The 16,064-nt window shown below is 31.9% G+C and overlaps 1 protein-coding gene across 1 annotated transcript; it reads left to right on the forward strand.

Annotated features, from left to right (window-relative positions):
- Positions 1-8,143: 8,143 nt before the first annotated feature.
- Positions 8,144-11,959, forward strand: LOC114713981 (uncharacterized). The gene is made up of 7 exons (XM_028898677.1): positions 8,144-8,722; positions 8,809-8,895; positions 8,984-9,199; positions 9,599-9,763; positions 10,004-10,057; positions 10,162-10,308; positions 11,351-11,959. Exons 1-7 carry the CDS (start codon positions 8,525-8,527, stop codon positions 11,726-11,728), a joined length of 1,245 nt encoding a protein of 414 aa, XP_028754510.1. The 5' UTR covers positions 8,144-8,524; the 3' UTR covers positions 11,729-11,959.
- The last annotated feature ends 4,105 nt before the right edge of the window (positions 11,960-16,064 follow it).

Consider the following 16,064-nt stretch of genomic DNA (forward strand, 5'->3'; position numbering starts at 1 on the left):
ATATTTTTATATTTGGGATTTATTAATTTTAAACTCTGTTAACAATCTCAGTTACATTAGTCATTTGTAATTAATATGGTTAGTGTTCCTAAAATATCTCATTTGCATTGTAAACTGTATTAATATGGATTAAAACCCTTCAGCATTATAAATTTTCAAGAAAAGCTGACAAAACTTTACATAGTAATATCCAAATGCTCCACAAACTAAGAAAACGACAAGGGGTGATATTCCTGAGAATTGCTCCGCAACTTTAATGCCAATGCTGCTTCTTTCAGTGCTTCCACACTCGCAGCTTTCGATTTCTTCAAACACCTACTTATCATCTTTCAACCTCGTACCAGTTAACAAGGGAAGACATAGAGATCAAAGATAGTGGCAGCGTCCACCATAGCTGTCAGTGTGCGTGGATCCCTTGTTATTCTCATTCTTTATTTCTACTTTTCTCCTAGCTTGACCAAAGAAAATTAGAATCTATATTTCATCTCCATACTTAATTAGTACCGTCTTTAATATAAGAACTGGTTCAAAATTCAATTTGAATCTAAATATAAGATTCCAATCTATTTTGTCTATAATATTTATTCATTTTGTCTCTAAGTGATTTTTATGGTGATTATACATGTTAAGAAGTATTTATGAAAAAATAATTTTAATGCACATAATTAATAAATAACGTCTATTTATGATAAATAACTAATTTCTTTAATATTAGCAACTTAGTTATTTAGCTCCTATATTATATTAAAGATTGGAGATGGTATTTCTTTTATCTCTCTCTCAATGTCTATAATATTTAATGCATATAATTGATAAATAACGTCTATTTATGATAAATAACTAACTTAACTAATTTCTTTAATGTTAGCAACTTAGTTATTTAGCTCCTATATTAAAGATTAGATATATATCTTTATCTCTCTCTCTCAATATCATATGAGCTTTTGTGAACATAAAAAAAAAATCTGGATTGCATTAAACAAAGAATTCCCAATTGCCCCCTTTTCCGAATACGATATTTCGGGAAAATTCGGGTCGGATCAAGAGCATATTCTAGAAAATGAAGGCCCATTTGCATAAATGTTTATGGACCCATTTTCATGGCCCGCTGTTCAACAATGGGCCTCGGAATTAAACTTTGGAGAAAATCCATAAACATTGTTAGGGCTCTTAAATTGCGGTCTTCCCAGTGACAACAAATTAGCTCGGAATGCCATAATAACAAGTTAATAATTACATCAATTTAGCTCAATCGGTTTTAATTGCATTTCCTTCGTGAAATAATAAGTTTATTTTTGTTACATATATACACACAAATATTCACCTTCTCTTATTTATTTATTTTTGCTGGCAAAAAATATACATTATATATATATATAAAAGAGAAAGTGAATATTTGTATGTATCCCGACGATCTGAATGTGTTGATGTGCAGAAAGCAAGAGATCGTACGGCTTTAGTTTTATAGAAGGAGCAGCCTGAGAACACGTTGATATATGCAGATGAGTAATGATGGAAGAAGAACGTGCATGATTAATCATCATTCACGTCAATCCTAAACCTAACCGTTCAAATTATGCACAGTGCTGAAGCAGCATCATGATGACGGAGACGACGATGATGCATCAGAGAGAGGTGTGGCCCGCATACAAAAGAAGAAGATGATGATGATGCTATTAGCATGAAACATTGAATTAATTTGCAGACAGATCGAAATGACATTAATAATGAATCTGTTCTCCGACATGTTGCTGCACTCTGAAATTGGGCTCATATATACGAACACACGCTCTTTCGAGCCTATGAGGTTGTCAGGGGTTTTTTTTTTTTTTTGACCCCCTTCTGTTTTGTTAATTCCGTTTTGAAGTTGGCAAGTTTTTAGGTCGTCGTGCTCCTTCGAACTCTTTAGACAGTATCATTGCTTTGCATCTCTGTCCCATTCTTGCAGGCCTTTTCCCAATATATAATCATAATAATAACTCCGCAGGAGCCGGCACCTTTAACTTTTAAGTTGATATTTCAATTTTTTATCTTATAGTGTTATATTATATATAGTACTTCATTCTCTGTTAGTTATTGTTGAAAATAGATGTTATGTAAATCCCGCAATCTGCTGATATACTCAGGTTATGTATTGCATATCTATATTTGGCCTTTTCTCAAGAACTTGAAGTTTGATTTCTGAGTCAATTTTTAAATTAATTTTTCACTTGTTTCTGAACCGTAACATGCGATATTTGCATGTTAAATATATCTATGCATATACGTATTCTATCCAATGGATATATCTTTTGATGTGTTGGTGATAATGTTAGCACTTGATGTTCACAAATTTAAATAGGTGTTAATATATTATATGTCTCGTGAACCAACCATTGATTCAATATTTAAAATAAATTATTAATAACATTAATTAGAGAAAGGGTACTCTTGTTGTAAGTTCATGATGATTTAAACCTATATATGCTACTGCGCCATGATTAATTATTCCTTCTCATGATTCTTTTCTCTTCTTTTTATGACGCCACTTTACTCATATCCCCACTTTTTTATATAAAAAAAAAAACAGATGCAATTCTAAAGTTTGATGCCTTGATGCGATATTTTATGATGCCTTGACGCTTTATATAATAATAATAATAATCTCTGGGTAAGTGATGAAGAGAGGGAATGGAATGGAATAATAGAATGCATATTCACTAATACACACACGCACAGTAGTATAATATGAGGTCATTATTATTTAGTATGAGAAGCATCAGAAAATTACGCAGAAGTTGAAGACCTGAGGTTCATGTTTAGGGTTTGATTGAAACCCCACCATATCCTGCATGAAGGAGCTGACTACGGCAATTAAGAAGTTTAAGGGAACACTTCTAATTACTACACGCCTATAGCAATGTAACCTCTACCATTTTCATTTGAGTAATTAATTGAGGTACTTCTATAAAAAATAATAATAATAATAATGCACCAGACGATTTAAAACGGGTCTTATTATTAAAAGGACAGAAACAAACTCTTTAAAAGTTTCTTTATATATATATATAAAACACATTGTGTGGGGAGATGTGGGATTGATCAAGTGGTTTTATGCATCTTTTTTACTTTATTTGTCACTCTCCTATTTCGAGGTTTATAGGATTTGAACCTCTGAAAAGTTCGTCCTAAGGCCTACCTTTCTTTTCTTTCCTTGTAAATTGTAGTTCTTTTGAATAATATATATATATATATATATATATATATATAAGCAAAAAATATTCGGCCGAGTTCGTGAATATTAAAGGGAGGATCAGATGATTTGTTGCAGTTAATTTCAAATAGAGAATTGCAAAATGTATTTTAAATTTTTGACAAATTTCGCCAGAAAGGGAGAGGAATCAAATCATAATCAGTATTACTACATATATATATATATATATATATATAATGAGTTTGTTAGGTTGAGGCATGCATGAGCCAATAAGAAGAGTCAAAGTATGGGTTGAAAGGACGCTTTGACTGCTGATTTCGGTCAAATTAAAGGGTTATGGGCATAAAGTAATGAGTGAACTGATGGCCCATTTTGCTGACCTTCAAATTATCACATTATTCCACTTTTTCCCCTTAAAGACCACCATATGTACCTTATAAAAAGGAAAATTTCCTGAAAATTATTTCCATTCTAAAATTTATCGTCCAAAAAGATTTTAAAAAAAACTGTTTAAAAATTCATCTGTAACTTATTTTCAGTGGGTGTAATGTAACTTTTCTTCATTCATGTGTAACATATTTTAAACAATGTATAAATGTTGTACATAAAGAATGAATGAAGAAAAATCCCGAGATTCGCATCCGCAGCTTTAGGGTTAGGGTTAATAGGTTGTTCGGTGAGATTTATTTTAGGTTCCCACAATATTCTATTTTTTCAGTTTGGTTAGTTCCAGTCCCTGTGGAAAGTGTACCTATATATGTGTGTGTGTACGTATGTGTATATATCCCATGCATGCAATTGTAATACATCACTGGTGTTAAATAATATTGCTATGATTTCTTTATATATATATATATATAAATGCATGTATATATTAGAATGAGAATTTGAGTTGAGCTGAGGTCAGGTGCATGTGTTAGTTAATTATGAATCCCATCTTGTATTTTGCCTTTAATTATACGACTCATTCATATCACAAGTGTTAAGTAATGAAGTTGATTAATTTTAATATGTTGGATTTTTCTATTTTCAAATAAATTTAATAAGCTAACCTCTATTTAGTTTCGGTGATGAGAAGAGAGCAGCATCACGCACACGTGTAAAATAGAAAGGGTTAAAATATATTCAACATCTCGAATTATTTTTTTAGATGTGTCCAACACCCTAAATTTTTTTTTTGTCTTGATGCTGGATGCACAAAAAAATATTTTTAGATACTAGAATCACCTAAAAAAATACTACGAGTTACTGGATGCACCAAAAATATTTCACAGTGTTGAATGCACTTAAAAAAATATTTTAGGATGTTAAATATATCCGATAAAATACTTCGAGGTGCTATATGTATTTTAACTTAAGCATAAGGGCCTACAACTAATGGGTCAGATTATATAAATTTATTAATTATATTTATGCCAACTAACAGCAACGAGAGTGGCTGTGTGGTGGTATTATATACTATATCTGCTCTTAATTATAAGATCCTATTTATAAATTATGAATAAGGTTTTATAATTAGAATCGAAGTATATAGTATATTAATTTACTAAGATTCCGTTGATTATTGGATTTTTTTTCGTTGCCGGAACATTGATTATCTGATTATATGTGCTCTTTTTGCCAACTTTAATGGCTCGGAAATTAATTTAATTAGCGCTTTTTCTGAGAAGAAGGGATTAAACATTGGGAAAATCACTAATAGGTCCCACAGAAGATAATTTATTACTCTGAGGTCCCATGAAATGTCAAAATTACTGACAGGTCCCAAGGGACCTCAGAGTAATATTTTCGTTTTGTAAAATGACATTATTGTCCCTCATATTCCAGATTCACATTTGCTCTGTCATTACGATTTACAACCTCAGCAACGACTATTAGCAACCTAATGAGAGGGCGTTAACAACCCTAGCAGTATCCGTTAACAACTTACTTTATAGAATTATATAACCTCTACATAAGAGTAAATTATAACCAAATAATATAATACAACAACTTTAACACTAAAATAGGAAGCTTTTTGATATCATTAAGAATTTTAACTAGATCCAATAGGATTATAGTAATATTTTAATGCGAATATCCATTTACAATCTCAACAGCGATTATTAACAACCGAATGAGAGGGCATTAACAACCTAAGCAGTAGCCGTTAACAACTTACTTTATATAATTATATAACCTCTGCATAAGAGTAAATTATAACCAAATAGTATAATACAACAACTTTAACACTAAAATGGGAAGTTTTTTGATATCATTAAGAATTTTAACTAAATCCAATAGGATTATAGTAATATTTTAATGCGAATATCCATTTACAACCTCAATAGCGATTATTAACAACCGAATGAGAAGACATTAACAACCTAAGCAGTATCCGTTAACAACTTACTTTATAGAATTATATAACCTCCACGTAAGAGTAAATTATAATCAAATAGTATAATACAACAACTTTAACACTAAAATGGGAAGCTTTTGATATCATTAAGAATTTTAACCAAATCCAATAGGATTATAGCAACATTTTAATGCGAAAATCCATTTACAACCTCAACAGTAAGTATTAATAACCTAAGGAGAATTGTTAACAACCATAGCAGGGTCTGTTAATAACTAACTTTATCGGATAATATAACTTCTAACTATAACTAACTAAACTATAACTAAATAGTCTTAAAGTTAATCTTATATAGTTGTTAGAGGTTATATTATCCTATAAAGTCAATTGTTAATAGATACTGCCTAGATTGTCAACAGTTCTCTTTAGGTTATTAATACTCACCATTGAGGTTGTAAATGAATCTTCGCATTAAAATGTTGCTATAATCCTATTGGGTTTAGTTAAAATTCTTAATGATATCAAAAAGCTTCCCATTTTAGTATTAAAGTTGTTGTATTATACTATTTGGTTATAATTTACTCTTATGCGGAGGTTATATATTCTATAAAGTAAGTTGTTAACGAATACTGCTTAGGTTGTTAATGCCTTCTCATTCGGTTGTTAATAGTCGCTATTGAGGTTGTAAATGGATCTTCGCATTAAAATATTACTATAATCCTATTGGATCTAGTTAAAATTCTTAATGATATCAAAAAGCTTCCCATTTTAGTGTTAAAGTTGTTGTATTATATTATTTGGTTATAATTTACTCTTATGTAGAGGTTATATAATTCTATAAAGTAAGTTGTTAACGGATATTGCTAGGGTTGTTAACGCCCTCTCATTAGGTTGTTAATAGTCATTGTTGAGGTTGTAAATCGTAATGACAGAGCAAATGTGAATCTGGAATATGAGGGGCAGTAATGTCATTTTACAAAACGAAAATATTACTTTGAGGTCCCTTGGGACCTGTCAATGATTTTGACATTTTGTGGGACCTCAGAGTAATAAATTACCTTCTGTGGGACCTGTTAGTGATTTTCTCTTAAACATTCACAAGTTATGCTCTAAAGGGATTGCTCGCTAAGTGGTAGGCATCATTAACACACACGCCTAAAAAGATGCACAATTAATTTTACATATATAACTCTGATACCCCAACCCTATCTATATTATTATGATTCAATTTAATTAATTAACCCTTAGTTTACAAAAAAAAAAGACTTAATTAATTTCCGTATATTCAGTTTACGACTTGAATAATCAATAGATTTTATCATGCATTCAAACTTTTCCCAGTATAAAATGATTATGCAGCATACACACACACATATAAATATGTAAACACGAAAATTTATGCGAAATGTGATTAATTTACTGAAATAAAAATCTGTCAGTGTCACATTAACACACACACAAACATATATATATGGACCTGTTCAAATTTTAAGTTGCTGCAGAGAGAATTAAAGAGGCGTGCAGGATAAATTATCCAATAAGGATTATTAATAATATGAATTTGAAAAACAATATTTGAGCGTGTGATCAAAGATTTATGAAATTGCATCAACAGGTCATCAAAATTCAACATCCAGCTAAGCGGGGTTTGGGATTTCTAAACTTCACGGTTCAACTGAGATAATGTGCCCGTGAATTTTTAAATAATAATAATAATAATTGATGATATATTAACAAAGACGCAATGTGTATGTATTTTATATACTTTGTAACTAATATTTCTTCCTATTTACTCTTTCACATTAATTGCACCATCCACCCACCCACCAGAATTATTAAAATGACTATCCTGTCAAATGAACTTATTTTATGTTTCTCTTCTCATTTTAATTATTAATAAAAAATTTTAAAAATTCTATTACAAGAATGGTGTGGACCATGCCGTCTTACGTTAATAAGATTAATTTAGTATTGGATCAACTAAACCATGGCTGATGATTCAAATCTTGAAAATGTAAAACAAATAATATTAGAAGAAGAGTTGCGTCCTATGACTAGCAGTATTAAATAATTAATTTTATAAATATTAACTCTGTAAACTTATCATGTGATGTTATTTTTATCAAGAATTATGAATTGAAAGTTATAATTGAAAGTGAAAATTTCATTATTTAAATGAAATGCAGGCCAAAAAAACTTATCCAAGTTTCGTGTATGCATGGTGAAAGTGGATTAGCTTTATTTGTTAAAAATTATGAGTATGTGTCCATGATGGCATGGTATATACACAAAAATATATAAAATTGAATTGAAAATAAAATTGGAACAGCTGACAAATAGAACATCTAGGGAAGTGGGAAAGAGAGAAAAGGAAGGAACTTTAAAGCTAAAAAAAAAAAAATTCTAATTCCCTTCTGTCTTCAGACCCAAAGTTAAAAAAAAAAAGAGAGAGAGAATAACAGGAAATCACATGGACCATTTTGCCCTTTAATATCCACACACAAAAAGCTAAAGTTTCAGTCTTTGTACTGCAGTTTGGAAACACAAAACCCTTCTCTCTCTCGCTTGATTCTTCACAAATTTTAAAAGTCAGAATGATTTTCTGGCATATATAATTCCACCCCACATGGCCAAACCTTTAAGAAAACCCCAGCCCTTTTTTTCTTTTCGGTGTATTCTTAATTAGCTTGAAACCCAAGAGTTCAAGTTGTCTGTAATACTATATCCATTGTTTACAAGTTTCAAGCACTAGACTCGAGAGAGTGAGAGAAAATAGCACGAGCGTTCTTGTTGTTGTTCTGGGATTTCAAGGATTTGGAAATGGTGAAGAAGACTAAATTAAGGTGCCTAGAATAGAGGTTCTTCTGTGTTGTGGAGTGGAGCTTCAAGTTTTGTTTTGTTTTTTCATGGAAGAAGAAGACAACCTCAATGCCAACAAACAGACACACGCATGGTTCTGAATAGAAACAAACGAAAGAAATTTCTCAAGCATGGATTTTAGCTTGTGTTTCAGCTCTCCAATCATTTCACTTCTTGTACATTTCCTCCTCCTTGTTGCTTCTCTGGCTTGTCCTGTCCGTTCTCAGATTTTCAATCAGACTTTTCAGCCCCAGAAAGAGCTTCTGAAACTCAACATCATAAGAACTCGTCTCCAGCAGATTAACAAGCCTTATGTTAAAACAATTCAGGTACATCAAATTCTCTGACCCGTAAATTTCCCTCCTTTTTCTTTTCTTTTGATTTTTTCGTCTTATTTTCGTGTGGTTTTCTGCAGAGTCCTGATGGAGATATAATAGACTGTGTTGTGTCTCATCAGCAGCCAGCTTTTGATCATCCTCTTCTGAAAGGACAGAAACCATTGGTATAGAAATTATATTTATTCGAATGGGTTCTCAGAATCTGTCATTCTGATATGGATTGTGACTAAAATACTGGATCTTTTTTTCCAGGATCCTCCAGAGAGGCCTAAAATCCATCAAAACCAAATGGGTTGGTTCAGTGAGAATTTTCAGATATGGACTTTGTCTGGAGAGTCATGTCCTGAAGGAACCATCCCAATCAGAAGAACAAGAGAAGAAGACATGTTAAGAGCCAGTTCTGTTCGCAGATTTGGAAGAAAAATCAGAGGACGTGTAAGGAGGGACTCAAATAGTAATGGCCATGAGGTATTCATTCTTCTAAGTTCCATCACAAACCCAGAATTTTCTTTTTCTCTTCCCTGACAAAATGTGAAGTATGTTTAACTAGAACAGGTACCTTTTTCCCATTTCTGATTACAATTAAAGCCATAACCACAAATTTGACCATGACACACCATCCATTATTAATTCCTCTGGTAATTTATTACATTGACCACAGAGTTTCAGAATCCCTCTGCAAATAGTTTCCCCTTACTCCAAAGCAAGAACTTCAGAAGCTGTCCTTTTCTCTTACGATTTAACAAAACAGACTGATCTTCATCTTCAAATCGCACCCACACCAACCTCTTCCAAGAAAATTTCTCAAGCACAGCCCAATCTGTATCTGGGATTGTATTATAAACTTGCTGCTGTGTTTATTTTCAGCATGCAGTAGGATTTGTGAGTGGAGATAAGTATTACGGAGCAAAAGCAAGCATAAACGTGTGGGTTCCACGTGTGGCAAATCAATATGAATTCAGTTTGTCTCAAATTTGGGTCATTTCTGGCTCATTCGGGCAAGATCTCAATACAATTGAAGCTGGTTGGCAGGTAGTAATATGTTCTGTTCACTCATTTAATTCTGTCCAACACAAACACTCTGTTTTTTCCTCTGTATCATAAACTTCCTTATTAATGCATCACACTAAGATAAGCATTTAAAAGGCCACAACCAAACCACCTACCTCTCTGTTTTTATTTTTTGTATTCTCTCAGTGTAATTAATAATATTTGGATTGCAAGCAAAGCAAGCAAGAGCAGTGAAACTAAGTTGCATCAGTTTTGATGCAGGTCAGCCCTGAGCTATATGGTGACAGCTATCCCAGGTTTTTTACCTATTGGACAGTAAGTAGAATTTATTACAACGTTTGTGTTTGTTATTTTAATGTTTTTGTGTTTGCGTTTTAATTTGCTTCTTGCTGAAGTGTAAGATATGTGTGTGGATGCAGAGTGATGCTTATCAAGCAACTGGGTGTTACAATTTATTGTGCTCTGGCTTCGTTCAAACTAATAACAGGATTGCAATTGGGGCTGCAATTTCGCCTACTTCTTCTTACAAGGGTGGTCAATTTGATATTAGCTTGCTTATTTGGAAGGTAATTCCCTAAATTTAACATTTTTATACAATTAATAACCATTTAGCATTTTTTATTAGATTCAAATTCTATGATTTTCAAATCAAAATAAGCAGCGGCCCTAAATTCAATATTCAATATTTTTTTCCATTTATGTTAGGTGGGTGTACTTGACTTTTTCTTTTTCTTTTTACTGTGGATCGTATCAAGTCAAGCGTTGTTACACAATTCTCTTATTCATAACATAAGTCCCGCTTAATCACCTCACTATTGATTAAAAAATAGTTAAAAAAGAAGTTATAACATTAAATGTGTAGAAAATTTATAAAACTTTTTAAATATACCCTGAACAAAAATCAAAATAATACTAATTACAATAAATTAATCACTTATAAATTTTATATGATTTATTTTTTTGCCAGAAATAAAATTTAATTTTATAGAAAGACAAAATATGAAATTAATGTTTTGCTAATCAAATTAGAGAAAATAACTTACATCAGTGAGTAAATCGTGACATTGACTAACAGGTTTTTCCTTGGGGTAGTCAAAGGAAAAATACAAAGGACGGTCAATGGTGGGATCTCATTGTTTTGGAAGTCTCGCGTTGGCATTGAATTTTGTGTCTAAAAACTCTAAAGTAGAGGCAGGCCTTTATTTAAGGGAAAATGACATCTAATAATTGTTTTTTAAATTTATAATGAGTGGAACAAAACATTACCATTATAAAAAATAAAATTTTGATGGAATAATATTAAAATTTGTTTTAACCTAAGTTGGGTTGCGAATTTTCATATTTTAATAATACTCAGAATTCTTATAACCTCATGAATCAGGGTGATAATTATTATGAAGGTTAAGTTAGAATTTCATTACCCTACAAAGGTCTAAAAATTTTCTTACAATTTTTAGAAACAAAAGCAATGATCCTTGCATAAAACTTAAATTAATTCTAAAAAAATATCTCTAAATAACTATGATAACTTTATCCATATACGGCAACATTTAAGGTTTTTTTTCACCCATAAGAATGCCCCCTTGTGACCCGAATAGAGAATGACAGGATCCGAAGCATGGGAACTGGTGGCTGGAGTTCGGATCGGGTATATTAGTCGGGTACTGGCCGTCGAGGCTGTTCACGCACCTAAGGCAACACGCGAGCATGGTTCAATTTGGAGGAGAAATAGTGAACTCGAGATCGTCGGGTACCCACACACTGACCCAAATGGGAAGTGGGCATTTTGCAGAAGAAGGCTTCCGAAGAGCCTCTTACTTTCGGAACCTCCAAGTCGTGGATTGGGACAATAACTTGGTCCCTTTGTCCAATCTTCGGGTCCTCGCCGATCACCCGGGTTGCTATGATATTCAAGGCGGCATTAATCGTGTGTGGGGAAACTACTTTTACTACGGTGGACCTGGTAGAAATGTTAGGTGCCCCTAATTATAGACCACTTCTTCCGAAAATTGAAGAGAGAAAAGAGAGAGGTTCATATTTTTTTTCTTTTGGCATTCTTGGGTTTGCTGCTCAGGCTGATCATTTATTGATATCAATTCTTGTTATATTTGTACTATTTTCTTAGGTTTTTGCTTTTGACTAACTAGTCATCCATTGATTATAGACTCTTGTGTAAATCTCAAAAGTTGAATAGTGAATATGATATCCTTTTTGATATCTTTGTCTGTTTTTCCAAATCTTTGGTATTTTTGTCATATAGATGATTTTGATGATATGATCAAAATTAATAAATAGTATAACATATTAGAAAGTTTGAAACTATATGTATTTGAATAATTTGCAAGTTATATAAAAATTATTTTTGAAAATATTTAAATAATTCGTGTATTAAAGAAGGGTATTTTAGTCAAAATAAAAGTTAACGGTCAATTAATAGTTTAGGGAGATAAAAATAAATCATTAGTGATATAAGGAAGCAAAGTTGGGAATCAGGGCTGATGGGCTTAAAAGGGCTAGCCCTCCAGGGCTGAAGTTTCAAAAATACCCTAATTTGCTAGGCCCGGCCCTTAAGCCACAGGGTTCAGGGCCGGCCCGCAGGCTTTTGGCCCGTTTGAGAAAAAAATACTATTTTTTTATATTTATCATAAATTTTATAAAAAAATAAAAATAAACCAATGAAATTATTAAAAAAAGACATAAATATGAATAAAATTAAGTCACAAATATAAAATATCATCATATATAAATATCCATCAACATCCAAGAATATTTAAAACATTCATTAACAAGATAACAACATCCAAAAGTTTTATCTATAGTGCAATTGTGTAATAAATAAACACTATCATTAATCTTTTGAAATTTCATCATCACTATAATTAATTACTCTTCTTCATAAGCATGTTTTTCTTTCGTAACAAAAATATTAAGTTTTTCTTTTTTATAAGAATTTTACTTTTAAATTGTACAATCTAACTATTATTTTACTTTAATGTGAGAAACATTATTGTTGAAACTCATGAATTTCTAATTCAAATTATAGAATCACAAGTTATATAAGTATAAAAATACTCTATTATCAAATATATATATATAGTTTAAAAATATCAACGCATATAATATAAATCAAATTATTATTAAAGTCCAAATTAACACATTTTTTAAAAATTTAATTAGATAAATTATTGTTTAACACTAAATTTAATTTTAAAATGATGATAATAACTAAATATTTAAAATATTAGTAACAATGTAAAAAATTAATAATATTAGAATTATATAAAAAAATTTAAAAAACAAAAAAAAATTATAAAAGGGCTTAAAAGGGCCGGCCTACAGCCCTCCAGGACTGGCCCTTTTAAGCCCTCGGCCCTCCAGGGCTTATTTTCTATTTGAAGGGAAAAATATCAAGCCCGACCCTCATAATTTCAGGGGCTAAACGGGCCAGCCCAACAGGCTCGGCCCGTTTTCCCGGCTTGTGTAACATATATTTTAATTTCAAAAGAAATTCGTATACGCTTTTAAAATACAAGAGATGTTTCTGTAATTTAGGTAAAGTAGTAAGGTATGTAATGTATTTTACTCTAATTATTATGCATGTGGTTCACCGAATTCTAATTAGCTTAAAAAGTGCCATTAATTGTTGAATTCATTTTTAATTCATATAATAAGAGAAGTGAACGGGCGGTATCAAGTGAGTCTGCCTACTGTAACCGATTACAGCTAGGTTTTTTTTTAATAGCTGAAACCGATTACAGCTGGTTAATATGAATACTTAACATGCAATAATTGTTAATTACTACTTGTATTAATTAAATGCATAAATGGGGAAAGAATTGACTTGGAAGGCAAGCGGAGGTTGCGTAAATAACAGGAGACTTTGCCTCTGCAGTTACAGTAACCATGAACCGCAGGTGGCTGCGCTGGAGATGGAATATAGATCCACCCCATCTGACCTCCCTACTGGTGCTTATTACGTCATATTTAATATTTTGAACCCCTTACCTATATTCAGTTTTTATTGTTTTTCATTAAAGAAAAAATAGTTTTTTTTTTCACTTTCCTACCTATCAATAAATACTTTTTAGGAAGAATTACAATTAAGTCCTAAGAAAGAAAAATAATTACAAAAAATCTTAATAACAACTTAAGCAGCCTGTAATAACAAGTTTCAAAGTAAAAATGATAACTTCTAAATTTTTTTTATTTAGACCTTATTATAATTTTTGACGTTAATAAAACTATTTCGGCCATCGTTTTCTGCTAAAGAGGGGAACATAGCAGCCACTGGCAATGCCAAGCTCTATTTGGAGCCCATTATATATGGGTCCGACCAAATTCAGGCCTGATGAATTGGTCCATGGGTCTAAGTCTCAAAAGCCCAATGAGGCCTGGGCCAGTGATTGGGCTCCTCACAATCTTCAAAATCTTCGCCCCAAGGATAAGAGCTTATCTTTCAAGGATCTTTAACTCATGACGAGCATCAGATTGTGGAACAAGTTGACATTAGAAACTCCGCCCTTTTTTTATTAGACGACAGAGGAGTGCTCATAAAAATGTCTCTATCTTTTTTTACAAAAATGCTATACGGATAAAACTATAATAATCCTCGTCGTTATTTGCCAATTCTGTACATACGATGATTTTCTAGTTGTGTTCTTCATCTAGACTCCGGGGTTACCTACATTTGTCTTCTTATAATAGTAGCTTTTATACCTATGTATTCAAACGTCTCATTCTAAAAAACATGTTTTGAATAAATAAAATAAAATAAAATAATAATATTGGTTTATTATTTTTCTATTTATTTAGAATTAAGATGGACGAATTTCCCAAAGTAAAAGCATTCGGGCTCGTCAAATAGTGGGGGGGGGTGAAGCGTTATTAAAAATGATCATTTAATATTTGATGATGACAAATAGATTAAAATATGACTCGCTTGTCACACTTAGCCACGACTACTTGTGATTAAGAGCAGCGAATTTCTGTGTTTTTTTTTTTTTTTTGGGAGGCGCTGTTAGGGAGGAGGGGAAAAAACAGTTAGGATTGGCGCCATAGTGGGGCGATGCAAAAAAGGCGCGTGAGGTACACGAAGGAGGTACCGACCGAAGAGGGAAGCCAATCGGGAGGCGGAAGAAAAGAATATAAAGAAAGTTAATAAATAGATTTGTGTAGTTTGGGGGGAGCCACCTGTTTGTGTTTGGGACCACGTGCTGTTTTGGAAGCGTCTAGACTCTAGACTCATCCGCGTAGACTATGACTCATCCTGTTCTCTCTCTCTCCTCACCCTTCACGTGCTCCTTTCCCCACCTACGCATTTTTCTCCCATTCCTTTCTTTATTTCCCCACTTCACCAACTTGGTCAGCACAATCAAGTTACTAATATTATTTCCCAACCACACAAGAAATATGAGACAATTTACTTGAGCCATTGAAAGAATTTGATACTGAATTTGAATTTATACCCAAAAACCTTCTAACTCAATCACACTAAATGTTTTCCACAAGTTTTTTTTTTTTCCCCTTTTGCAGACTCAAGTTATGAGTTATGACCTTATAGCTAATCCTAAACTTTAAGTTATCAAAACCAAAGGCCTCAAATGGTTTTGGCAGAGTAGATGGCAAGATACATAATGGAGAAGTGGGACCGGCAATCAGTGGCACCGCAAGCTTGAATCCTTTTTTTGTTCCAACAAAAGAAAAGCGCTTGGTAAGTAAATTATGGAATTTTTAAGTTATACATATAGCCATATATATACTCCTCTGATTCTATTTATAAAGCAGATAGATAACACATTTTTTGTCCTATTTATAGGGTACTGAGAGAAATTTTTCGTATCAATATATAATTTCACTCTTTATTTATTATTGTGTTGACTCTATTTATATAAGATATAATATATATTAAATAAGGACAAAGTTAGAAAATTGTTGAATTTTAAATTAAAGTTAATAAAGTTTAAGTTTTTTCTTAATCTATATAAAACATGTTGGAAGTATCTTATAAACAGGACTAGAGAAGTATTATTTAAAATGAATATCATATTATTCACCATTAATACATTTTTAAACGCGCCGATGACCGTGTTTTCATTACCTTAAATATGAGTGCATGTTTAAATTAATATTAAGGTACCTTCTTTTTAGGGATAAATATACAGCCTATGAATTAAAAAGTTCATATAATAAGAACTTTAATTCTGGGAAATTCTTTGGTCAAAAAAATTATGGGAAATCCAGCCCTTTCATTATTTTTCTCACGCAATATTTTAATTATTTATTTATACGAAGTAGGTAGTACCTTGCATTAAGTATACTCTAT

The sequence above is a fragment of the Neltuma alba genome, unplaced genomic scaffold (genome assembly GCF_004799145.2).
Source record: "Neltuma alba isolate B1F8T4 unplaced genomic scaffold, ASM479914v2 tig00011482_pilon, whole genome shotgun sequence".
Taxonomy (NCBI): domain Eukaryota; kingdom Viridiplantae; phylum Streptophyta; class Magnoliopsida; order Fabales; family Fabaceae; genus Neltuma; species Neltuma alba.